Source organism: Dreissena polymorpha, chromosome 3, assembly GCF_020536995.1.
Source record: "Dreissena polymorpha isolate Duluth1 chromosome 3, UMN_Dpol_1.0, whole genome shotgun sequence".
In the NCBI taxonomy this organism is placed as follows: Eukaryota; Metazoa; Mollusca; class Bivalvia; order Myida; family Dreissenidae; genus Dreissena; species Dreissena polymorpha.
In genome coordinates, this window is record NC_068357.1 from 135733216 (window position 1) to 135759271 (window position 26056).

The 26056-nt window shown below is 36.1% G+C and overlaps 2 protein-coding genes across 4 annotated transcripts in view; one reads left to right on the plus strand and one right to left on the minus strand.

Moving 5' to 3' along the window:
* LOC127871581 (NXPE family member 1-like) overlaps positions 1-17594 on the plus strand; it is a 29680-nt gene extending 12086 nt beyond the window's left edge. For both annotated transcript variants that reach the window (XM_052414649.1, XM_052414650.1), the window contains exons 2-7: positions 9241-9532; positions 11253-11425; positions 11945-12115; positions 12311-12421; positions 13022-13074; positions 13840-17594. In XM_052414649.1, coding sequence (XP_052270609.1) covers positions 9241-9532; positions 11253-11425; positions 11945-12115; positions 12311-12421; positions 13022-13074; positions 13840-14651 — 1612 coding nt within the window. In that variant the 3' untranslated portion in view covers positions 14652-17594. The remainder of the gene's footprint in view (positions 1-9240; positions 9533-11252; positions 11426-11944; positions 12116-12310; positions 12422-13021; positions 13075-13839) is intronic.
* A 4025-nt stretch (positions 17595-21619) lies between these two features.
* On the minus strand, positions 21620-25831 carry LOC127873757 (transforming growth factor-beta-induced protein ig-h3-like). Of its 2 annotated transcripts, XR_008046370.1 has the most exons (6): positions 25503-25831; positions 24698-24912; positions 24242-24428; positions 23588-23686; positions 22552-22670; positions 21620-21954 (listed from the first exon to the last, which is right to left on the minus strand). XR_008046370.1 is itself a non-coding variant. In XM_052417714.1 (5 exons), the coding sequence occupies exons 1-5, from the start codon at positions 25648-25650 to the stop codon at positions 21713-21715; spliced, it is 891 nt and encodes a 296-aa protein (XP_052273674.1). In that variant the 5' UTR covers positions 25651-25831; the 3' UTR covers positions 21620-21712. The 2 variants fall into 2 exon arrangements, 1 of the variants encoding a protein (XP_052273674.1); XM_052417714.1 differs by lacking the exon at positions 22552-22670.
* Between the last annotated feature and the right edge of the window lie 225 nt (positions 25832-26056).

Sequence of the window (26056 nt, forward strand, 5' to 3'; positions counted from 1 at the left end):
GGGTTACGATCATGACAGTACTAAATATACATGCATATAGAAGCTTATCATTCTATTATTATTAAGTGACAAGAATTCTATAAAGTTTATGTGGCATACTATTTATGCCATCTCAACTTGTTTATATGGACATTAATAGATGTACATTGAAAAAGTAAGGAATATTCAATTGTTTACTTCTGAATAATGTGATATGTGTAATGGAAAATATCTTCATTATAATTTTATATAACATAATTATAATTATGCTCTGAGATCATTACATACTCTTCGCATTTATATACTTTCCATTACATAGTTTAATTAACATTAATTAATATGTTGTTCAATTCAATAATAAACTATGTACATGTTCTGTTCTGTTCATTTTATTTTAATCCATCATTCAAATACAAGCACGATGCTCTTTATTAAAATGTGCTTTAGTTAATTAATATTATCTCGTTGATACCTTTTAAAATGCATTCCCCTGTATTTTTCTACAATCAAATTATTCATTTAGTGTGTGAGCGATGTTTAACCCTCTGAATTATCAGCATTCTACAGCAATATCTTGGAATTAGATATGGCCAATAAATACCCTAATGTTATGACTTCTAACAGTGACCAGCGTTTCACACCACCTTGATAATGACCCCTGAACAGTTAAATAGATAAGACCTGATCTTGTGGAATCTATGGAGAAAGGAGTAACCGAGTAGGACAGTATAGGTACGTCGTTTCGTTTGGACAAATTTGACAAAAACGTTTTTATATTTTTAGCTCATCTATTTTTTGAAAAAAAATTATGAGCTATTGTCATCACCTTGGCGTCGGCGTTGGCGTTGGCGTTGGCGTTGGCGTTGGCGTTGGCGTCGGCGTCCGGTTAAGTTTTGCGTTTAGGTCCACTTTTCTCAGAAAGTATCAATGCTATTGCATTCAAACTTGGTACACTTACTTACTATCATGAGGGGACTAGGCAGGCAAAGTTAGATAACTCTGGCGTGCATTTTGACAGAATTATGTGCCCTTTTTGTACTTAAAAAATTGCAAATTTTGGTTAAGTTTTGCGTTTAGTTCCACTTTTCTCAGTAAGTATCAATGCTATTGCATTCAAACTTGGTACACTTACTTACTATCATGAGGGGACTGGGCAGGCAAAGTTAGATAACTCTGGCATGCATTTTGACAGAATTATGTGCCCTTTTTATACTTAGAAAATTGACAATTTTGGTTAAGTTTTGTGTTTAGGTCCATTTTATTCCTTAAGCATCAAAGCTATTGCTTTCATACTTGCAACACTTACTAACTATCATAAGGGGACTGTGCAGGCAAAGTAATGTTACTCTGACTGGCATTTTGACAGAATTATGTGCCCTTTTTATACTTAGAAAATTGAAAATTTGATTAAGTTTTGTGTTTAGGTCCACTTTATTCCTACAGTATCAAAGCTATTGCTTTCATACTTGCAAGATTTATGAACTATCATAAGGGGACGGTGCAGGCAAAGTTATGTAACTCTGACTGGCATTTGGACGGAATTATGGGCCCTTTATACTTAGAAAATTGAAAATTTGGTTAAGATTTATGTTTTGGTCACTTTACCCCTAAAGTATCATAGATATTGCTTTCATACTTGGAACACTCACAAACTATCATAAGGGTACAGTAAAAGGACAAGTTGCATAACTCTGGTTGTCATTGTTACGGAATTATGGCCCTTTTTTGACTTAGTAACTTTTAATATATGGTTAAATTTTGTGTTTCGATCCACTCGAAGTATCAAGGCTATTGCTTTCAAACTTCAAATACTTACATGCTATCATGAGGTTACTGTACCTGGCAACTTGAATTTTACTTTGACCTTTGAATGACCTTGACTCTCAAGGTCAAATTATTAAATTTTGCTAAAATTGCCATAACTTCTTTATTTATGATTAGATTTGATTGATACTTTGATGAAACTACTCTTACCTGACATACCACAATAGACTTCACCCAAACCATCCCCCGTGCCCTCCCCCCCCCTCCCCCCTCCCCCCCCCCCCTAATTTTTTTTTTTTTTTTTTTTTTTTATAAGATCATCTCACAAATGACCACCACACCCTCACACTATACCCCCACCCCACCCCCCCACCCCCCCCCCCCAAATTTTTTTTTTGATTTTTTTTTTTTTTTTTTTTTTTTTTTTTTAAGATCATCTCACAAATTATCACCACACCCTCACACTATACCCCCCCCCCCCCCGATTTTTTTTTTTTTTTTTTTTTTTTTCGCTTTTTTGGAAGATAATGTAATAAATGTCCACAACCCCACACTATACACCCCTCTTCACTCCACTCCTCCCTCCTTTGTGATTGAAAATGAGAGTCCCTTCACCTTTAAAAAGAAAATAGATGAGCGGTCTGCACCCGCAAGGCGGTGCTCTTGTTTTTATTTGCAACTACGAGGTTTCCTATAAGGACGAATTGTCGTACCTCATAAAAATGACAAAACTGTGGTGACAAAATATCGTAGCTACCATGTCTGACTGTCAGTATGACTTATCAGTATGACTTACGCGTCTACGGCTTATACTGTATTTTGCAGCTTCATTTGTTTGGTATTTTTACAGAATTTCAATTTCTAAAACATCGTTATAAAAAAATGAGACGGTTTTTTTCTCTCTCCTGAAAAGTTGGCATTTTGTAGCTACGAGGTTTGAGAACGACAGCGACGATAAATTCATTTAAAATGAGAATCTTTTTTCTGTGATAAATTAACATTGTCCATGAATGCTTCTATTAATTTGAGACAATAGGCATTTGCAATTATCATAAAGTATGCTTCTTCACATATATAATTATATTATATTTTTTGTTCGATATTTAAAAAAAATGCATGGATTGGTAAAAAAAACGCTGGGCTGTGAAATCTTGTCAAAATTTTATATTTTTGTAGAGGTCACAGTGACATTGACCTATAACCTAGTGACCCAAAATGGGTGTGACGTTTAGGGTTTTAGCACATTGCCTACAGCGGACGGGCGGACGTTGGACAACTAGCTGGCTATGACAATAGCTCGGGTTTTCTCTCTCCGAAAACAGCCTCGCTAAAAATACAACTTTGAGCATCTTACAACTGTAACTTACCAAAAACAAATTTCATTGGTTTAAAAGTCATAGTGTTTTGACAGTTTTTGTATAAAATGACATATTTGGTACATTTCAATAAATGTTTTCAGTAAATTTACTTAAACAGTGAAAACTTTTCAAACCTACTTTAAAATTAGCCTTTATTAATATTCAGATAACTTAAGTTTTAGTTGTTACAATAACCATTGCGCAAAGTTAGCCAAGTGTGTGAGCTTTGACCTTTACTTCCAGTTAATAATTGCAGAGCTTAAACAACTGAAGCTTGATTGGTCATTGTTGGCCCCGTACTACTTCAAAGTACCCGGGGTACTCTTAAGTACACTTCAATGTACCCTGGGTACAGAATTGCATTCCTGCCTAAAATTTGATGTCATCAAACGCACTTCTGAATACGAAACAAAATCCTCTTTGAACAAAACCTAACTCAATATTCTTTTTTGAGTACGAGTTTCGATAATGTCATCGCGGAGGCCATTTCACAGAATGTAAACGGAAACATTATTAATTTGAAAATAGAGTCAACAACAGCAGATTTAGCCTAAGTATTCCTGGGTATGTTTAAGTATATTTTCTGTACCCAGGGTATATTGTAGCATACATAAAGAGTACCCAGGGAACTTTCAAGTACTAGTCCGAAATTATATATATATGTTATATGTTATAGCAAATTCAATTAAAAAGACATATAACTTCTACTTCTTCGGCGAACACAATTTAAGATAAAACAATTTGAATTGCTACCTTGTACAAATTGAAATTATAAATGTCTTATACCAGTCAGTGGAAATAGTTTCAATAACCGAACTTTCTTACACTCGCCAAATAAGCCCTTTGCAAATGAGAAACTGAATGGTGCATATACAAGTTTTACCGTTCACCCGTGTGTAACTGCGTATTGTGGTCGTTTTGAGGTGTTCAGATACGTCTGTATACATCTATTTTGTAAATTCAAATGTATATTCAATATATTCAATATTTGCTCATCTCTACTACAAAAATGGTATCGTCATTAATGTAAACTTAACACATAATTCCTAACTGTTGATTTTACGATACGGAAATGATAACTTCTTATAATATTTACATTTTCCGTATAAATGTATGTGTTCAGTCTGTCTGTCTGTCTGTCTGTCTGTCTGTCTGTCTGTCTGTCTGTCTGTCTGTCTGTCTGTCTGTCTGTCTGTCTGTCTGTCTGTCTGTCTGTCTGTCTGTCTGTCTGTCTGTCTGTCTGTCTGTCTGTCTGTCTGTCTGTCTGTCTGTCTGTCTGTCTGTCTGTCTGTCTGTCTGTCTGTCTGTCTGTCTGTCTGTCTGTCTGTCTGTCCGTCCGTCCGTCCGTCCGTCCGTCCGTCCGTCCGTCCGTCCGTCCGTCCGTCCGTCCGTCCGTCTGTCTGTCTGTCTGTCTGTCTGTCTGTCTGTCTGTCTGACTGTCTGTCTGTCTGTTCGTCCGTCCATCCGTCCGTCCGTCTGTCCGTCCGCCCCCCCGTCCGTCCGTTCGTCTGTCTGTCTGATCTCTGATAATCGTGATGTGGAGTCAATGTACCTCGCCAGAACCTGCATTGTGTCGTGTGAATCTGCCCACTCTTCGTTCTATGTCGCAGTGTTGTATTCTTCTGTTGCTCGAACTCGCCAAGAAGCGGCGATAATTTTATACCGTTCAATATTGTCGACGCCTATCGTACACGTAGCAAGGGCACGTCTCATGACAATCGTGCACTCTCGAATAAACATCTTCTGCATGTCTTCACGTCCCGTAGAATTTAGCTTTCTGTTGGCATTCTAAAGCATAACTCGACTTTGGTGTGCCTTTGGGGGGGGGGGGGGGCTGGAAATCGCGAACGACATATGCTTATAAACTCGTGCAGAGTCGTCTACACTCGATCATTCTCGAAGTCAGTTATTATATCTGCGATTGATATACTAACATAAGAATATATAAATATATATATATTGACTGAGCTCGTCTAAATGCTCGTGTCAATGTTGAAGAGAACTCGAGCAAGTGTCGTCCTTAAACGACCAGCTCATCCACTTTAAGGCAAGTGAAAACTCGCCCAAAGTCGTACAGAACATGAAGCTAACATTCGTAACAGTCTAACATGGTTTGACGGAATGGTAATGGCCAGTTGGTTTGGTTAGGTTTGCCCGTTTGGGACTGTTTTGAAATGTCAGTGGAATTGTCAGATATATTTAATGTGATAAGCCTGGAATGGTCAAAGCAATTTGATGACTATGATGATGATGATGATGATCATGATGATGATGATGATCACGATGATGATGATGATGATGGTGATGATGATGATGATGATGATGATGATTTGATATCCCCCATCCATTTGTGTTCAAATATTGATTTAAATACACTCGGTCATATGCAGTCGGCGTTCTTATTGATCTACTTTAGTCAACAGTCGAAGACAAACTCCGTAGGGTAAGGCTACTGAAGAAATGCTTGGCATATGATTAGTAAACTGTATGTCAATAAATCAACAGTGATATTTGCGAAAGTTCTTAACGTTTGAGTAGTTAATTAAAACCTAAAATGTATTGCACTTGTATTGCCACTTGTTGAAGAAATACGATATTCGGTGACTCTTTACTGGGATGTTCTAGATTGTATTTATCGGTACTGGCAATTTCTTTTATTAGATCTATTTAAATTAAAACAAATATATCAAGGGAGGATTTTGTTTGAATTTGTTTGACAAGTACTCGTCGTAAGCAGTACATATCTTAGGAACTTTAGCGTGTCATTCATTAATTAAAATAAAAAACCCCAAATATATCAAGGGAGGATTCTGTTTGAATTTGTTTGACAAGTACTCGTCGTAAGCAGTACATATCTTAGGAACTTTAGCGTGTCATTCATTAATTAAAATATTTTTTTAATAAAATAGCAGCTTCACGTAAAGTATTTTATTCAAAATTAAATGCATTAAGCATTACATGCCAAAGAAACAACAGACACTTGAATTGTAACCTTATTTTGAAACATGATTCGAGCGAGTGATTCTTAATATTCATTAGTTATGACATATATTTACAACTAATTAAATATCTATGCAAATTATATCGGCACAAAAATGAAACGTTATTATTGTTTTCAATATAAAACAAATCTTACAAAAAGACAACTATGCACATGTTTTGTCGTATGATATTATGCAGGCGTTATGCAGATCAAACATTAAATTAATCCATAAGCACACAGTCGAAAACAATGAAGGTGTTGAGTATTTAAAGCCACACACCTGAAATAAAATACAATTGTAGTACCAGAGCTGACAAAGACAAATCTAACAGAATAAACTGAACTGAGCTAACATGTCGACAGATTGTATCTCACAGTCTTTACAGTATATTTTATTTAACGCAGTTTTGACAAAATGATATGCATGATATTATTTCCAAAGAATTGGATCTTGATGCAGAACTTCTGCTTAAACTGTAAATGTGCCAAATTCAACAATAAAGTGACAACCGTATACACATTTATAAGAAGCGCTGTTGACATATCAATTAAAATTGTATACAGTAATCTACGTTTTTGTAAAAAGTTGCATTTATATTATACTGCTGTGTCAATGAATGACAATTATACAGTAATCTGTGCTTAAATTAATTGAATTAATATTAGCACAGACTACTGTATAATTGTTATTCATTGACACAGCAGTATAATATAAATGCAACTATTTACAAAAACGTAGATTATACAATTCTAATACATAATTCTTACAGAAAAAGTATACTTTTACCCATGTTTACAATGAATAAATTCTATCACTCAGCAAACGTCACATTCGTTGAGTTCAACTTGGCGTCTTGTGATGGATAAAGCCTTGTTCAAAACGAAAGTTGAATGAATTGTCAAAAGAAAAATCGAACAAATCATAACAACAATCGATTCGAACATGTAACATTTCCTCTTTTAGCAAAACTCCAATCCACAATCGTACACAATAGATCCTGAACAATCAACGCAGGATTTCCGTTACAATATCTTTCCATGCCCTACCAAGTTCTTAATATAGATAAAGGTTTAAATTAACTAAAATGATGTTGCGCTCGTAGATTTCGTAGTCTACGTTCGGTTCTCCGAAATATCGGTGCATACGCCGCCATATTTACGCTAAATTACTGAGTTACGTGAGCCTTTGAGCACACGTAACTTTACGTGCAAAAATATGGTAAACGTAACTTTACGAAGTTTATAGAAACGCTACAAACTGAACGTTTCCACTTACGCATGATTTTTGAACGTACGTAGTTTTAAGAAACGGTCCCCAGGACGGGCAGACAGACGGACAGACGGACGGACGGCGGAGATAACCACAATATCCCCACGCTTTTCAAAAAGCGTGAGGATAATTATAAATTATAACTCATTTCTTGACACACAATCATACACATGGCAGTTTGTTTTTACTAGTATATTGGGTGGTAGATATGTTGTATGTACATGCATATATACGCCTTGCGATCAATACAAGTTGCCGAACTAAACAACGGACATCATTCGTGATAACGTGCTTGATTTGAGGTAGCCTAATTTTGGGAATGGCTTATTGAAATCTCCCTTTGAATTGATTTTAATTGTTAATACACTTATTGAAATTATCGCCGGTTGTTTGTATACGCCCAGACATGCTTGAGTTCATATTGGGACTAATTGGACGTGTTGGAACTAAATCATTTGTTGGATTGACAACTTTTACTTGTGCGATTGATTTATATGGCCCTCATCAATTGTCGCCTATTATTCGAAATTGCCCGTACGGAAAACGAGAACAACATGTTCTGTCAGTGGCTTTTATTTTACGCTGTGGTGATGCGATGGATCAATGTAGGGCTCAAATGTCATGAGTTCGAACTTGTTTTCATAGTTCAACTATTTTTGAATGTTTTATTATAACAAGTTCATGTATAGTGTCGAGTTATTCTACCTATTAAAAGTTTATATATATATATATATATATATATATATATATATATATATATATATATATATATATATATATATATATATATATATATATATATATATATATATATATATATATATATTGTTTTGTTATATTTTTTACTTTATTACTGTATATATAATACAATTATACAATATTATATAATACAATTACAGTTCAAGTAAAAAAACAACGCAATAACATCAGCTCACAATTCAAGTCGCATCGGTATACAAACGGTGAACTTTATGCTGCAATATTTACCAATGAGATTATTTACACATACTTCAACACAAAAACTGTGCACTTAATGAACAAATGTGTCGCGTTCTGAGAAAACTGGGCATAACGCATGTGCGTAAAGTGTCGTCCCAGATCAGTCCGCACAGGCTTATCAGGGACGACACTTTCCGCTTTTAAGGTATTTTTCGTTGAAAGGAAGTCCCTTCTCACCGAAAATCTTGTTTAGGCGGAAAGTGTCGTCCCTGATTAGCCTGTGCGGACTGCACAGGCTAATCTGGGGCGACACTTTACGCACAGGCATTATGCCCAGTTTTCTCAGAACGCGACACAAATTCATTTCGAATATGAACACACGGATAACAAGTCCGAATACGCGTCTCGACAAAGACAGCAATCACATCGTGACTTTGTGTGGTAAGAAATTGAAAACTCAAATCTTGATCCTGCGAAAAATAAATATATCAGTGAAAAAACGATGGATTCCAAATAGTTGGACCAACTTACTTCTTGGTCTTATTATATTTTGGTGGGATTTATTTATCAATGAAGATAATTATAGAGCCACTAGGGTTGCTGATTGGCTCATACAGCTTTATATGAATCCAATTCATAGGGAATAAGGCACAGTGATAAAAGATGCCTAAACGACTTTTTACTGCCAACAGTATTGTATTTTTGCCTGACCCAGCTGATACCTGTTGCAATTCCAACACAAAAAACTACAAATTATAATAACGTGTCGGAATTAAAATTGGATGTCAATGGTAACCCTTTTGAGGAATTTTGAACTATTATTTCTTTCTCTGAATTATATATTTCATTTATATTAAGTCACTATTGTATGCACTGCTTAAATAATAAAAGTTGTATTTATTTGGAAACGTACGGAAACGTGTATGTTTCTTAATTTATATTTTAAGATTTGATCTGAAGATTTTGTTCAATAAGCCAGACGGACTTAAAACACGTGCACCTGATATCGTGTACAGCCCGTGCAGACACATTCCAGCGGCACCGGAAGTTCTAGGAACGTGGCCTGAAGAATTATATTTAAATTACACGGATATTGAAGATCTACTTGACCTTCCCGACCCGTCAAGGTCAACGGTCGAGCTAAATGGAAACGGCCGCTTGACAATCGGAGCTCACGTGTACGTGACTATCACGCTATTTGACCATCATGGACGGAAACGACGTAAAGGTGGTGACGTGGTGAGATGTTTTTGTACTCACAAAAAGGTTCTCGTTTAACTTAAAGGGTTCATGTTTTGTGGTTGCACAGTTTCTTCATAATAAAGAAGTCGCTGTATCGTAGAACTGTCTAAACCTTTTCACACTGAAATGTTGTTCTCATGATACACTTGACCCTTGGTGTAGTGTTCTGCAGACTAGTCACATATGCGTCCACTTTATCTTACACAACATTCGTTCATGAGTTATCATATCCTCCACAGCTATACAAAGTAGTGTTGGTCAAATCGTGACTCGCCACACCATCGAAAGAGGACAAATTGAGGAATGTGAAAGACAATTTCAAAAAGAAACATGTCTCGTTATTCTTTAGTTGTGTATGTTGGTAATAAATATTCCGTTTTAAGACTGTATAATAACGGAGATAATAAAATTAACCCCACATGCGTGTTAGCAAGCACAATGCAATAAACATTTCGACATGTCATACAAGTTAAATGTAGTGTTAAACGTCAATAAATTTTATTACACCTTGACCTTTCAGTGACGTTTGAAATTTCTCAGATCAATATTTGTCATCGTGTAGTTATTGAAATAGTTTACCGTATGAATATCCTATTAACTTCGTTTATTGATCCGTTATATTTGACATTTCTTCCAGTGTCCGCCAATTTATTGTTGTTTGATATTTAAAGTAACATAAAAAATCAACCCAAACTGATATTTCGCAAAAGATTTCGTAAAATAAAGAGAACCCATAAAAAATCAGTGTTCCTTATTGCAATAGCCAATATTTTAACATCAGTTGTGGTACGGTAACATAGATTTAACGAGATTCAAAATGCTCGTTTTTATTCTTTGTGGCATAATATATTCCATTTTAATTTCCTATAATAATATATGTTTTAATGTTAAATATTTTAATATCAATTCATATGAAACACGAACACGAACATGGTAAATGAACATGTGTTAAATACACTGTCCCACAAAAAACAAAAAAGAACATTTTGTATCTTGTAAAATCTATGTTACCAGACCATATCTAGCGTTGAAATGGTTGCTTATGCTAAAAGGAACTTTGATTTTTTATGTGTTTCTCTTATTTGCCGGAATATTGTACGAAATATTCGTTGATTTTGAGTGTTTTTGGGCTTTTCAAATATAAAAAAATTGAACTTTGTCTAACCAATATAGAAGAGACCTCAAGTCATCGTCAAAAATTTCAATTCAGGTTTACTTGTTAGCGTAAATATTTAAATTATTAAGATTAAAATTTAAAATGTTTCTTTTAAAGAGTAATAACCTAGGAATCCTTAATTGTTTACGAGGTTTAACAAGTAACTTTTTTTTTCTATTTTGAATTGATGTTTTCTCGGATTTTTTTTCGAACAGAAATAATGAAATGTGTTTTTTATGTAAAATGTATGCATGTATGTATTTGTTGCATAGAATTGTTTTTCTTGATATAAGCGTTTTGATGTTATCTAATCTCGTTTCGGAGATACGGGTTTCGCGTCTTATTGCATGAAAAACATACATTACCGGTAGATTACGCAAAATTTAGGTAAACCACACACATAGTGGACACACATGAACTGCCTATTGAGATGTATATCGTACATAGTTGCCATGTGGTTGGTATATTGGCCATACACTACTTATCAGTGCGGACTCGATATAGCTTATATATTCGGACCCTTGTTCTACACATTTTACGTATTCCTCCCCTCCCATGTAGGTTCGAGCCTGGCTGGCGGAGCCGTCATTAGGAGCTGCTGCGTCCGCCCGAGTGGTGGACAACAATGACGGAACTTACCGAGCACAATTTGTGGTCTTTTGGGAAGGGAGACCGGAAGTTAGAGCTGCCATAATTATGCCGAGGGAGGCAGTTTCTACAGCGTACAAACGACGGTATATTGCTGTTAACAGGTTTATCAATATAATCTTAACGTTGTTGATGGGAATCTTATATAGCGACATATTCATGTTTAATAAAGAAATAATGTTTCACGCGTACATCGTTAACCCATTTATGCCTAGAGTCTAGAAAAAGGCCTTGGCAAACAGCGTAGACCCAGATGAGACGCCGCATGATGCGGCGTCTCATCAGGGTCTGCGCTGTTTGCTTTAAGGAATTTCTGTAAAAAATATTCTAAATATAGTAATAAATATACTAGACATCCCAATGTTTGGAAATAAATTGATCCAATTTAGAAGGATGGGAGAGTCAATTAGGCATAAATGGGTTAATATTAAGTGGGCTGCAATATGTCCTGAAAAGAGTTAATTTATACTTTCCTTTCTGAATAAAACGCATTAAGCGATAGAGAGTATCCCAACACATTATCATGTTAGTAATAACAGAGAAATAACAAGAATGACATTACGTCTTATAAATTAAACATGTTGGCTAAAAAACATTGGTTTCAGGTACACGTGCCCGCCCGTGGAAGTAAACACTGCTGTATTTATTCATCCGCGTGATTTAAGTATCGCAGAAGAGACTCCGTGTAATTTTTACCCTTACATAAGCGGATATGACGTCATCTGCAACCTGACAGACGACAACTTTCGGCGGCCATGGTACTGCGGAAAACCAAGGTGTCAGCTAATTAATTATTTGTACTTACTTAATGGCGTCGATGAGGTTTTTGGACTGACATCACGATTATTCATGCCTTTTTTAATTGAGCATTAAAATATTTAGCTAGACTGCTGGCTTATCATCAATAAAAAGACTCGGCATTGATAAAATCATCATACTAGCATACACGTTGTAGTTTTTGTCATCCACAGAAACACGAAACTTCTTTGCTCTGATTGGACACTGTCATCCGAGCGGAATCTATGGCAGCTGAACACGGAGCAGAAACATATGACGTCAACACAACTGGAACTGATATCTTTGTACGTAAATCAAACGTGCTGGTTTGGTCGCTTTTTGATGTCATATACAATTGTTTTATTGAATAAAATAAAGACCATCATGTCCATTTATAATACATACTTTGAAAAAAAGCCTATTTAAGCAAAATATGTAAAGAAAGTTTGAATACTTTTCTGTGTCACAAGAACTGTTTATATTATATATATACATGCAAGTAAAAGAAACGCCTAGTTCCAGAACATAGTGATTAAAACCAGTCCCTTTTAGCAATCACGATTTTACTTTAAATTTGCTCTAATTTAAAATATAAAATGTTGGTCCCTGGAACATGCACCACGGCCGTTAATCACGGGGGCAACCTCTGTTTTGAGATCCATTAATAAATGAGCCAATGCAACTTCCGAGGTGGCTCTAAGACCTGGGTGTTTTGATAATTTTACAGGATGATTAGATTTTATATGGTTTTTTTTCAGCATATATCGCATTATTTTAAAACTCGGGAAAATGTAGTGCGATTCAGCGAAGACTAATACATCCAAAATGTACAGAAACATACATTTACATTTACCGTTTGATCTGTAGTTAATTCGCGACCAGATATTTTCTGCCTTTTATTTCAGGAGTAACAACGCTTTACCGCTGAAGACCGGCATTTTTCTCAACGTTACCTCAGGTAAAATATGCAATATTTTGAAATCGAGTCTTAATTATAGCAAAAGTTGTAAATATATATATAGTACAACGTTCCACATAGCAATGTCATCATTGCTAATGTCTGATATACATGGTGTTGGTTTTTACGAGACAGCCAGTCAGCTTGTCAAACTATCTGCGCTTTTAACCCATTTATGCCTGGTGGACTCTCCCATCCTTCTAAATTGGAGCAATTTATTTCCAAAATTAGGAATGTTTAGTATATTTATTTCTATATTTAGAATATTTCCTACAAAAATTCTTTAAAGCAAACAGCGCAGACCCTGATGAGACGCCGAATGATGCGCTGGGTCTACGCTGTTTATCAAGGCCTTTTTTCTAGGCGCTAGGCATAAATGGGTTAAAGTCAGGAAAGTACAGTCGTTTCCAACTGTTAAACTGTAATGGCCCTGTGATTGGAATTATAATGATCACGACCCTTTGCGATACTTGGCGTGTCAAACAATTACTACTCCCGATAGCGAATTCCTTCAGACACTGAGGAGTTACTCCCCTTTAATATATTGTGTCATCAATTGGATTTTAAAAGCATCCTGAATTAACAGTTGACCATATTTAACTTAAAATGACGAGGACATAAGGCTTTGTTGAGATAATTGTTTTAAATTGTTTTACAATACATGGAAATAAAAATATGATCGATTATGAAGTATATTATTGAAGGCTTATTGTTACCATGTACCTGTTACGTTAGGGACACTTATATGTTTTCCACTTTTTGCAGATTCTGCTTCACATCAGTTCAAAACAGATCTGAAATGTGATTTGCGCGCATTGGAAAGTGCGCGGAAAACTTCTACAGCAGATGGGTACTTATACGAAAAGAAATGGTACAACAAAATATGCAGGTCTCAATTTAGTTTCGTGCAACTGACGAAATACCTTAATAATGTCAAAATGGTCTTAATTGGCGATTCGACCTCGAGGCAATTTTTCTACGAAATGCAAAATCTTGTGACGTGCGAATTTACAACAGACACGTGGGATCTCGCGGGGAAACATCATGAGGTACGATGTGAGAACGAGACATTGAAATTCAGCCTCACTTGGAAACCTCATGGACTTCCGTTCTGTACAACCAATACACCGCATCAGTATTTCCGACCTCTTAGTGTTCATTTAAATGAATACGGTGAAGCCGACAAATTGCTGTTAGTTCTGCACGGCGCTGCCCATTTTTATAACTTTCATTCGCACGTGTTTTATGAGTATGTGAAAGAGATGAAATCGACTGTGGAAGCAGTATTGAAATCCCACCCGCGTTCATTTATTGTTATCAAAGGACCCAATGCATTTTCATTTTCAAAATCGACCGATCATTTTATTTGGATGCCGGACTCGTATGCGGCCGTTTACGAGAAATTTGTTCGCGATGTTTTTAGCGATCTACAAAGCGACAGAGTGATGTTTCTAGATATGATGGACATTACAGTAGCTACAGAACAGTGGCATATACATTCAGAGAAGTTTATAATTCACGAGAAACTTTCAGAGATATTTGCTTTCTATAGTACATTCAGTGAAACCTTGAGCTAATGCAAAGACCTATAGATCTATAGGTCTTTGGCTAATGAGACACAATTTCTATTATGAACTATATACAAAATGTCGCCGTGGCGTAGTGGGTATGTTGTCCGCATAACGATCCGGAGGTCGCGTTTTTTTTTTAAATAAATAGGTTTAAACTTAATTATGGTTATATTATTTATTATGGAACACCTTTTGCGTGCGGATAGTCGAGGCTTTCGTTCTCCAAGTATTATAGCTTATCGAATGTTCATCAAACTTTTTGGAAATGTAAGTTAACCAACCATTTCACACTACGCATTTCAATTTCAATTCCCCTTTAATTATGCACACAATTTGTAATTAACCGTGTCCACTCCCACACTCTGATAGTTTTCATCCAGTCTTCGCCAAATTTTGTGCACTGGTCAGTTGACTTAAAATGAAAGCCAAGTACGATCTCCGGCGTATTCACATTAGGCACCTCGGAAATAATAACATATTTTAATAACCGAAATTTGAAAATCTTCCCTCTTACTCATACCGTTTACACTGAATTTTAACCAAATTTTCTGGATAATTATGTTTGTTTACATAAATGTTTTGATAACCAGTCAATAAGTACCAGGTCCTCTTGCGCTTTGTATGCAAAATTGCGAAATGTGCCGTTTCCACTCCCTTTCTTTAACAGTTTTAACCCATTAATGCCTAGTGGATTCTCCCATCCTTCTAAATTGGATCAATTTATTTCCAAAATTAAGATGTCTAGTATATTTGTTTCTATATTAAGAATATTCTTACAGAATTTCCTTTAAGCAAACATCGCAGACCAAGATGAGACGCCGCATGATGCGGTGTCTCGTCTGGGTCTACGCTGTTTGCAAGGGCCTTTTTAACTAGACGCTAGGCATAAATGGATTAATTGAATCTTCAACAAACATTCTTGCCTTGTTTGTTGACATAGAATTTATGTCAAGTTTGATAACCGTGGTAGCATCATCGTCCCTGTCACATCAGATCTATTGCCCTTGTTTATACCTAAATTCTACATTTCAGCTGTCTTTACACATTCACTTTCATCGAATCTTAACCAAATATTTAACAAAAAAACTTTTTTGAGCGAACCAAAAAACTTTTTTGCGCGAACTACGTTGGTAACCACAAGCCGCGAACCAGGATAGTGTATATGTGTTAACATGTGGGCTTGTTCACCATTTCTTTATCTAATCAAACATTGTTAGCTCATCTATTTTTTGAAAAAACAATTATGAGCTATTGTCATCACCTCGGCGTCGGCATCGGCGTCCGGTTAAGTTTTGCGTTTAGGTCCACTTTTCTCAGAAAGTATCAATGCTATTGCATTCAAACTTGGTACACTTACTTACTATCATGAGGGGCTGGGCAGGCAAAGTAAGATAACTCTTGCGTGCATTTTGTCAGAATTATGTGCCCTTTTTATACTTAGAAAATTGAAAAATTTGGTAAAGTTTTGTGTTTAGGTCCATTTTATTCCTCAAGTATCAAAGCTATTGCTTTCATACTTGCAACACTTACTAACTATCATAAGGGGACTGTGCAGGCAAAGTTATGTAACTCTGACTGGCATTTTGACAGAATTATGTGCCCTTTTTATACTTAGAAAATTGAAAATTTGGTTAAGTTTTGTGTTTAGGTCCACTTTATTCCTACAGTATCAAAGCTATTGCTTTCATACTTGCAACACTTATTAACTATCATTAGGGGACTGTGCAGGCAAAGTTATGTAACTCTGACTGGCATTTGGACGGAATTATGGGCCTTTATACTTAGAAAATTGAAAATTTGGTTAAGTTTTGTGTTTTGGTCCACTTTACCCCTAAAGTATCATACATATTGCTTTCATACTTGGATCACTCGCAAACTATCATAAGGGGACAGTAAAAGAACAAGTTGCATAACTCTGATTGTCATTTTTACGGAATTATGGCCCTTTTTTGACTTAGTAACTTTGAATATATGGTTAAATTTTGTGTTTCGATCCACTTTACTTCTCAAGTATCAAGGCTATTGCTTTCAAAATTTAAATAATTTCATGCTATCATGAGGTTACTGTACCTGGCAAGTTGAATTTTACCTTGACCTTTGAATGACATTGACTCTCAAGGTCAAATTATTAAATTTTGCTAAAATTGCCATAACTTCTTTATTTATGATTAGATTTGATTGATACGTTGACAAAACAACTCTTACCTGACATACCACAATAGACTCCACCAAAACCATCCCCCACGTCCCCCCCCCCCCGAATCCCCCCCCATTTTTTAAGATCATCTCACAAATGACCAACACATCCTCACACTTTACCCCCCCCCCCCCCCCCCCCCCCCCTCCTCACCCCACCCCATCCCATTTTTTTTTGAAACGGTTAAAAAACACAAATATTTATTTTTATTATTTTATTTTTGAAATACCGTCCAACCATCGCACCCAAGAATCCCCCCACCCCCCGATTTTTTTGTGCATTTTCGTTCGTATTTTTGGAAGATAATGTAATAAATGACCACACCCCACACTATACACCCCTCTTCACTCCACCCTCCCTCCTTTGTGATTGAAATTGAGAGTCCCTTCACCTTTAAAAAGAAAAATAGATGAGCGGTCTGCACCCGCAAGGCGGTGCTCTTGTTTTTCAACTGTCAGAACCAACGTGCGTTTTGTTAATTATTACTAATACCACCCCGGCGTCATTTGTATTCTTCAGCTTTTTTAGAATACGTACAAATAAATTTAAAAAAGAAGTGATGAAATATTGCAAACCATGCTACATTTTCATGTATGCAGAAAACATAAATCGTTGTTGTTGTAATGTAGTTGTTGTTATATTTACCGACGTCGTTACATACGCAAAATATTACATGCACTCTGTATTTTGGAGCAAACGTTCTGAAGTTTTTTATCCTTATTCAAATTACTCAAATAAATTTAAATAATTTATTAAGCTTTTCTTGTTGTTAGCTTTTTAGATTTTCATTCAGTCAACGGTTCTTTAACATTTAATTCAGCAGAGACATACCTGTATCATGCCAATATACTTTCAACGCCGTCGGCGGTCTCGTTATCAGCACGATCACCTGATTAAGAATTGTATGTGAGCAGCTGTCGAGTCACTTGAGAACCGGTATAAGCTTATTTGCACGACTGTTTCCATGTTAAAAATATTTAACAAAAAATTCCACGTATTTAGTTATAGAGAATACTAGGTTAGCGTTGAATACAGAGAAGTTTATGTTGCGAGGCTTAGAACGCCGGGAGCGCGAGCCTTGGCGAGCGCTTTCGGTGTTCGAGCCGAGCAACATAAACTTCTCTGTATTTAACGCTAATCCTAGTATTCTATTTATCCCATTTGATTTCGTTCAACGTTATAGTTATAGTATAGTATAGAATTATAGTAATGTAAAATATTCGTTTCGCGGTCGAAGTGTTACAAATCGCATACTGCGTAAAATTAAATCGAGGCACATGGTGATATTTTTACTTGTTTTACAGTTTGTGTATGATTTTTTAAAGACTACTTTGCGTATATTTATATCACTACGCATGGTTACATTCGATTCGATTTTAAGCGCTTTTAAGACTGAATTAAAATTATTGTTAAGGTTATTAGATCTATTTATGTTAAATGTCACGTTGAAAAAATCAAATGGGATAAATAGAATACTAGGATTAGCGTTGAATACAGAGAAGTTTATGTTGCTCGACTCGAACACCGAAAGCGCTCGCCAAGGCTCGCGCTCCCGGCGTTCTAAGCCTCGCCATATAAACTTCTCTGTATTCAACGCTAACCTAGTATTCTCTATAAGAAGACCTGACACGAACTAAGAAGATGCAAATCAGCGGATAGTTATCAATTGAAAATTTAAAAATTATCAGTGACATTTTACGCGTTTTTGCCACAATGATACTGATATATGTATGTACATTTGATGTGACACATTTTCTACGACCGACTTTTAAACAAGTTTTGTCGTTTTTGAATTTATCATAATCGCAAACAATTAACTTGCAGTGCATATTAAAGGGGCCTTTTCACAGATTTTGACATGTTTTGAAGTTTTTCATTAAATGCTTTATATTGATAAATGTTAAAATTAGATCTAAAATGCTCCAGTAAAAAATAAAGAATAAAATTTAAATATTGAAAAAAAGTAGACCGCATTAGGGCTCGAACCATAGACCCCCGGAGTCCTGGAGTAAAAACCAATAAGACCGCTCGGCCATCCTGCCATGTAAGTAAGACAGACGTATTTATACTTTATATTAGCAATCTTCGTAGTTTCACAAAATTTAACGACAACAACAGCACTCTCCAAATTATTCAATCGTTTCGCGTTGCAACGCTTTATAATTTTCAGGTTTTTTAAATCGTCAAAAGATGCATATAATGGCTATATTAGACCATGGTAAACGTTCAGTATTACTGTTTCCTTACAAATATCATAACTAAAACGAAACTTTGCGCATCTGAAACAACCTTGTTTTAAATTTTGTCAATTTACCAAAACGTGAAAAGATCCCTTTATGATCTGTGCAAATGCAATACACAATATCATTTTAATAGAAGTGATCAATATAAACATGCATTTTATTTCTATTGTATACTTATGTGAATACATATTATTTTAGACTTTTGTATGAAGGAAATGAAGTATTGGCTCACCTTGAAAGGTTATTTCGTTTGTTTGTAGAATTGCTTGCTCATCTTAAGTATTGTTAATGTATTTAATGCATATCGAATATATTACAACACATCATGTTTGTAAGTGCTGAGTAAACTTGAGAATGTATGCATTGACATCGTGGGAAGAAATGATGCAACACAGATAATCATTGAACTATGTTAACTAGATAAAGAGCCTTCTCTTTCATATTACAATCTCGAATCTGTAAAAATGCATAACACATGTTGTTACTTTGACGCATGTGTATTCATAATTGCTTTATTGTGTGTGATTTTGTCGATGAGATTGAATTTGTTAAGGACGTCGTTTAGCATAGCGTGACCTTCACACCATACAGGGCCTGAGTTCGAGCCACAACGAAATCATTCATTTTTTTAAAACATGAATTACTTAATGTAACAATATACATATAAGCGTTAAAATGTGGAGCAATATTACTAGTATTCAAAATATTTGTAGATGCCGGCGATCGAACTCAATTCACATGCAAGGCGAACGCTCTACCAAATTTCAACATCCCAATCAGTATGGAAGAACATTCAACTTAATCTCAGAGCATCATAGTGCAACGAGAATAATATCACGTAGTCCTCATGAATAATCATTATGTTATAATTGAGAAAATGGCGGAGCTCAAGCTATGCCGTCCTGCTCTCAGCGAGGAAAACAGCATAGAGAGAGTATACAAATGAACGTGTTCGTGAGTATAATCATAACTGACTTTCGGAATTTGATTGGGGAGGCTGAAGATTTCTGGGACAGCTTGCGTACATTAAGTATGCAACTTAGTATCAAAATCATACAAGTGCACAATTTATATGCACAATTCAAAAGCACAAGCTTATGCACGCCACGGCCCGAAAAATCTGCCCGCCCGCGCCGATGCCCAAAGCGCACACAAAACGCCTCCAATGCCCATCCACAAAGTTGCAAAAAGTGCACAAAGTGAAGGATTTTATTCATTTGAAGCAGCTGCGATATTTTCAAGATTTATCCACCACGACCAATAAAGAAAAGTGCACATTCACTTTATGTACATCCCTAACAATAATCGGTAGTAATGAATGATTCAAGTTTAACCGCGAGCGAGATACGCAGCCCTAGCGGCTCATTTTTCTAGGGCCTCTTTTGGATAAACAAGAGTTCTCTCCCGGAAGCAACCAAGTTCACACTGACCTCCATTCGACTTTCCCTGAAATAGTTTGGCCGGGACTTTTATTGAGGATCGGCCGTACATGCAACCTATCTAGCGTAGTATGCATTATTGTTACACTGAGTGGGTATACACCTGTCACAAATTGCAAGGCGACAAAAGGTAAATACATGAACATATCCTTTCAGTCATGAGGTACAAACATTGTTTCGTTTTTTGCTCTTTATCAATTACAAGCTTGCTTTCTTGTGAGACATTTTCATAATTTGAAAATATCATACGTTGAATCGAGAGACATTTATACTGCAACCGAATTAATACAATGATCAGTCTTAGCAAGGATTAAAACATTGAAAGCCATCACATGCGTCTACTTGAATTCTAAATTTGTTTACCCGTGTTACTGCAAATTTACAATTAATACCTTTAAATCTAATAGACATTTTGCTCTTGAACGTCTTGAATACACATCGATCTGAACTAGAATTACAATTGTATGGACATAGCAACAATGAAATTGTGTTCTGGAGAACATGTCAAGAATGCACTCAATTACAACAATTGGGTTATTTTGTCTAATCGGATATTATAATTCGGAGTTATATAATCTACATGTTTTGGATTTATTTCCAAGACGAAAACTTGAAAGAGTAAGGCATGACGCTTAATGCAATATGACCAAAAGGGAATGTATTCAACGGACTGCTTGACTTAATAACTGAATTCGTGCCACAGGGTTAATACTGGTACTAAGTCTTCTATTTGTCGTGTGCATATAAATGAAATTTTAACAATACACGATAATCCAAGGCTGGTACTTTCTAATGAAGTCTTTGAAAATCCAAACCAATCTGCGTTCATATATGGTAACCTTTAAAAATATCAGTCTGGTATTCCAGTGCTTTTTCTATATGTGTAATTTTCTAAAAATCGTAACACTTTGCAAACTAAATTTGTATACAGTATATAGAAACTTGACTAACAAGGACACACTTCAAGTGAAAAGATATAATTTCTACGTCGCTCCTACATTGACAAACAACTGATATTTTCCAATATTTGTCCGGGTAACAGTGACATTTCGGCGTCGATCAAAGAATGCAATGTGGTTAAAAAATAACACGGTATTATAAGAATAAACGTGTATTTGTTTAACAAAAATCACGCACAAAAATATTTAACAGCAATGTGTAGACATTTTCAGTATTTGATTATTTCATCTAACCGACAATATTGGCGTGACGTTTCGGGATGAGAACGGTGTCGATGTAATATACTACCCCGTTGGTGGCCGCGCTTTCTCGCTTGGTCATGTGGGACTTCGAATTGAAACGCACGGAGTCCCAAGTAATGTTCATGTGAACGGAGATAATCTCATTCCCATCCAGAGTGTGTAGCCGAGCCCCATCGAAAAGGCCCACTAAGTGTTCGGTGTGAGGGACCACGTGATACTTCAACACCTCTGTAGAGAGAGGAAAGCATCGTGAGGATTTTCAAGACCGTGACAATATGTAATGAAGTTTGGTTTGAGTAGTTATTTACCAAAATAAGCATATGTTTTAAGGATTTATTTTGTTTGTTTTGAAATATTTAGGGTTGTATTTATATAAGTTGAATAAAAAAAACACTTAAATTTAATAGGAGGCTAATAATAAAAACATATCGGGCAATTTTTAAACATTGTTTTACATTTGATGCCTATCAAAACAAGACACAAAACAAGATGCGCAAAAAAGAGGAAGCTGCATATATCCTTCTGTACTCGGCGGTGTGGAAATCTGCAGATATTCTTGTGACCTGTCCGGTGTGGGAATCTGCAGAGATTCTTGTGCATTGCACGGTATTGGAATCTGCCAACCTCCGTGCAGAGATTTGTCTGGAACCAGCATAGCTAGATCGAATCCCTGCCTTCATAACCTACCACGTGATGATAGCTTAGCCACTTGGTATAAGAGTTGTACCGTTTTTATTTTTACATTTAAAATAATTGAAGGTTACCTTATACACATTGATATTACTTTTCATAATGTAATACATAAACAAAATAATAAAATCCTACCAAATATGTAAGGACTTTCTTGTCATGGCAGAAATTGGATGTGAGAGCAAGGAACGACAACTCTGCGTGGATATTAGGAATCTGCAGTTATTCTTGTAGTTACAGTGTACCAAAACCCTCTAAAAAAGAGAACGTCATTCATTTGAAGACTCAATTCTCTGTATCGGCACTTGCCATGACCTTTTTTTTTAAATAATTCTATTTGCATGTGGTAGGGAAAATATTGTTGCATACCACAAATTCACTGTTTTGCTTTTAGGTTGGAGACTACATGAGACTTGTCGGGAAATACTAATCAACGGGAGAGAAGCCGGTAAAAAGATGGCCGTAAAACTTTGACCGTTGATTCGAGTCGAGTTCTTTCTTACATACCACATGGCCTATCTTGTTATTGTTTTAATCATTTCGGCTTGGAATGCTTTTAAAGAAAATGTATGGTCAAGAGGATCTCTACGCGCAAAAGTTTTACTTTATTTTTTGTTAAAGTTATTGCTTTCACATTGAATGTCTTTAGGAAATATTTTAGTATATAATGAACTAAATTGTGCAATGTACGATATGGTTATCTGCAGCACTCTCCGGTGTTAAACTTTGCATATATTCTTTTGCACTGCACCGTGTGGAAATCTGAAGATATTATTTAGCACTGTCCGGTGTTGGAATCTGCAGATATTATTGTGCACTGTTCGGTGTGGGAATCTGCAGATACTCTTGTGCACTGTCCTTTGTAAGAATCTGAAGAATATTCCGGTGCATCATCCGGTGTGCGAATCTGCAGATATTCTTGTTCACATCGGTGTGGTAATCTGCTGATTATCTGGTGCAGTGTCCGGTGTAAGAATCTGCAGATATTATTGTTCACATCGGTGTGGCAAAGACCTATAGAATACATGTTATGCTGATTATCTGGTGCAGTGTCCGGTGAAAGAATCTGTAGATATTATTGTGGAATGTCCAGTTTCCGGAGATTGACCGTGGTTTTGTTACAAATTTTATCGAAGCGAAAAAAAAGTTGACAAATTGTAAGTTGCTCTACCAGTCAGAAGAGCGACATTTCCGGTAAGCTGAGACAAAGTGGCGTTCGGAAGTTGGCTGAAGGCTGCGTTAGTCGGAGCGAGTAACGTCAGACCGTCACCTGGGTATATTAAAACGTCTCTGTACATATAAAATATGATTGAACATGCTCAACACATTTGTCTTTCCGATTTGCAATAATATTGAATTTATCATGCCATAACTCTACTGATTAAGATATGTTGACTGTTTTTTGTTTTCGAAAATAAGCATTAAACCTACCTACGTGAACATGATTGATAACACAATCACATTATATAGCGACATGGTATATTTAAGCCATGTATGAAAACCATATATGTACACATAGAAATTTAGATCGACGCACATGGCTGTGCCCTTCAGCATTTTGTGAGGCGTGGTTAATTTTAAAAATATTTAAACTTTCGGAAAAATTTAAAATTTGGACTGCAAATTTTAGTCATATATTATAACTAAAATGCTCAACTAAGTGCACCTTAGACTAGTGTTTTGATGGTTTGGCGGAGTTCTCGCTGGAAATCCCGACAGTAAGGTGACTAGCAACCAACTATTATTGACAACCCTGGCTTGTTTAACTAACAGGCTAAACGGACAGCCATGGCTTTCTATTTAAATTCACATACAGGGCTCGTACCTTGAAGAGCTCCTACGATGCCTGCTGTGACAGCAAATGAAAGCAGCGTGCTTGTCTCGTTATCGTTTGATACGATGTTGACAATGTCGCCCTTTGGCGGCATCATGATGTTGGTGATAACGTGGATGACCCCATTATCAGCGGTCTTGTCGAAAAAAATTATTTGATATCCTTGGGCTGTTGTGACCTGGAAGAGAAACCGATGTTTTCACTGAACAATATCTAATTTAACGTAGTATTTATTTGTTTGTTTTAGGAAAAGGATTATTTGATGCGAATGTACATTGGTGTTTAGGTGAGATCGTACTGATAACGTACTGAAGAAAATTAAAACTTCTGAGTAATTTGTCACACCGACCTTGCAAGGATTTTGGTCTCACATTATATAGCGACATGGTATATTTAAGCCATGTATGAAAACCATATATGTATACATAGAAATTTAGATCGACGCACATGGTTGTGTTGGTAGGTGTTAAATCTGATTGGCTTTCCCTGAACAGAGGTCACGGTGTGTTCGTTGGTCATATTTGCTCGCATCACTCGACCCGCAACCACGTGATAAAGTAGGACACTTTTGAAGAGAGCGGCGTCTGTTAGCAGACCATGCGGATCGATGTATTTAAGGGTCTCAAAATAAAAGTTGCTCGGGGCGAAAATTGTAAACACTCCTGAAAGAAGATAACTTGCAAGTACAAACGTGTTTTTGTATCATATAAATATTGCAATAATTTAAATTGACCCGACTTCCAAAGCATTTCGCTGTGTGCTAAAAAATCACCGTTCAGCTTCTAAATCTTATCGATCTTGTTGGATATTGTAATACTTTATGTTACTCAACGCTGCTCTTTCAAAAGGCAAACATCAAAAAGCTGCTTATAAATGGTCCATGTATTGGAAGAACGTGTGTCAAACGTACACTTTAACAGATCGAATAATACAGTGAAATTGATCTAAAATAACCAATTTTTATAACGGTGATTGTAAGTAGTTGATGTTAAGATTGACAGATAAAGTTTCAATTTTGGTTATATGTACATCAATGTGAATCTCTCTAATTCATTCTGGTCTCAATTGTATTAAGAGAAAATGACCTCGTTAAGTATACAATTTTATAAGTACAAATCGTCTGATGATAACAGAAGTTGTAAACGAATATAACGAAATAAATATTGAGGCATTGGTTTTAAGAACGAACTTTGAGAAGCAAGAAGCAAAATATTTATTAGTAAAAAGTAAGTTAATAAGAAGCAGCACCGACCTTGGTTAAGCGTGTCTATGAGGCCTGCCTGTGTCAATGCGGAGACGAGAGAAGAGAAGTTTGGGTCGCTCGCCAAGGTCTCCACTGTACTAAGAGCCCGACACCCGCACACTGACACAACCAACAATAACGCCAAATTTCGAATCATTGCGCGTTTGAGCAGTTAAGTTGTAAATCAAAAGACTCAATAGACACCTCTAAAACTGTATTCACGATACCGACCATTATATAGCCTCCGTGTGAAGAGGTCACGCGGACTCACATGTGAAGAGATACGTAGCACAGTTTTATTCCGTATTTCTTTAATAATTCATTCCCAGGATGCCTTTCATTTTATCAAGGTCATCATTAGGCAGTTAAAGATGCTAAAGCGTTCAAACCTTACAGTTATAGCCAACAGAAATCTTCCCATAGCTTTGAGAAAAGCAGAACATGTTTCAATACTATCATAATGAAGCTTCCTACATAGTTGGAATAAGTGTTCGCAAACAGTTGCTAAGGAATTTAACGAACAAACTGTTGTTACTTAATGCTTGAATCAGAACCGATTAAAG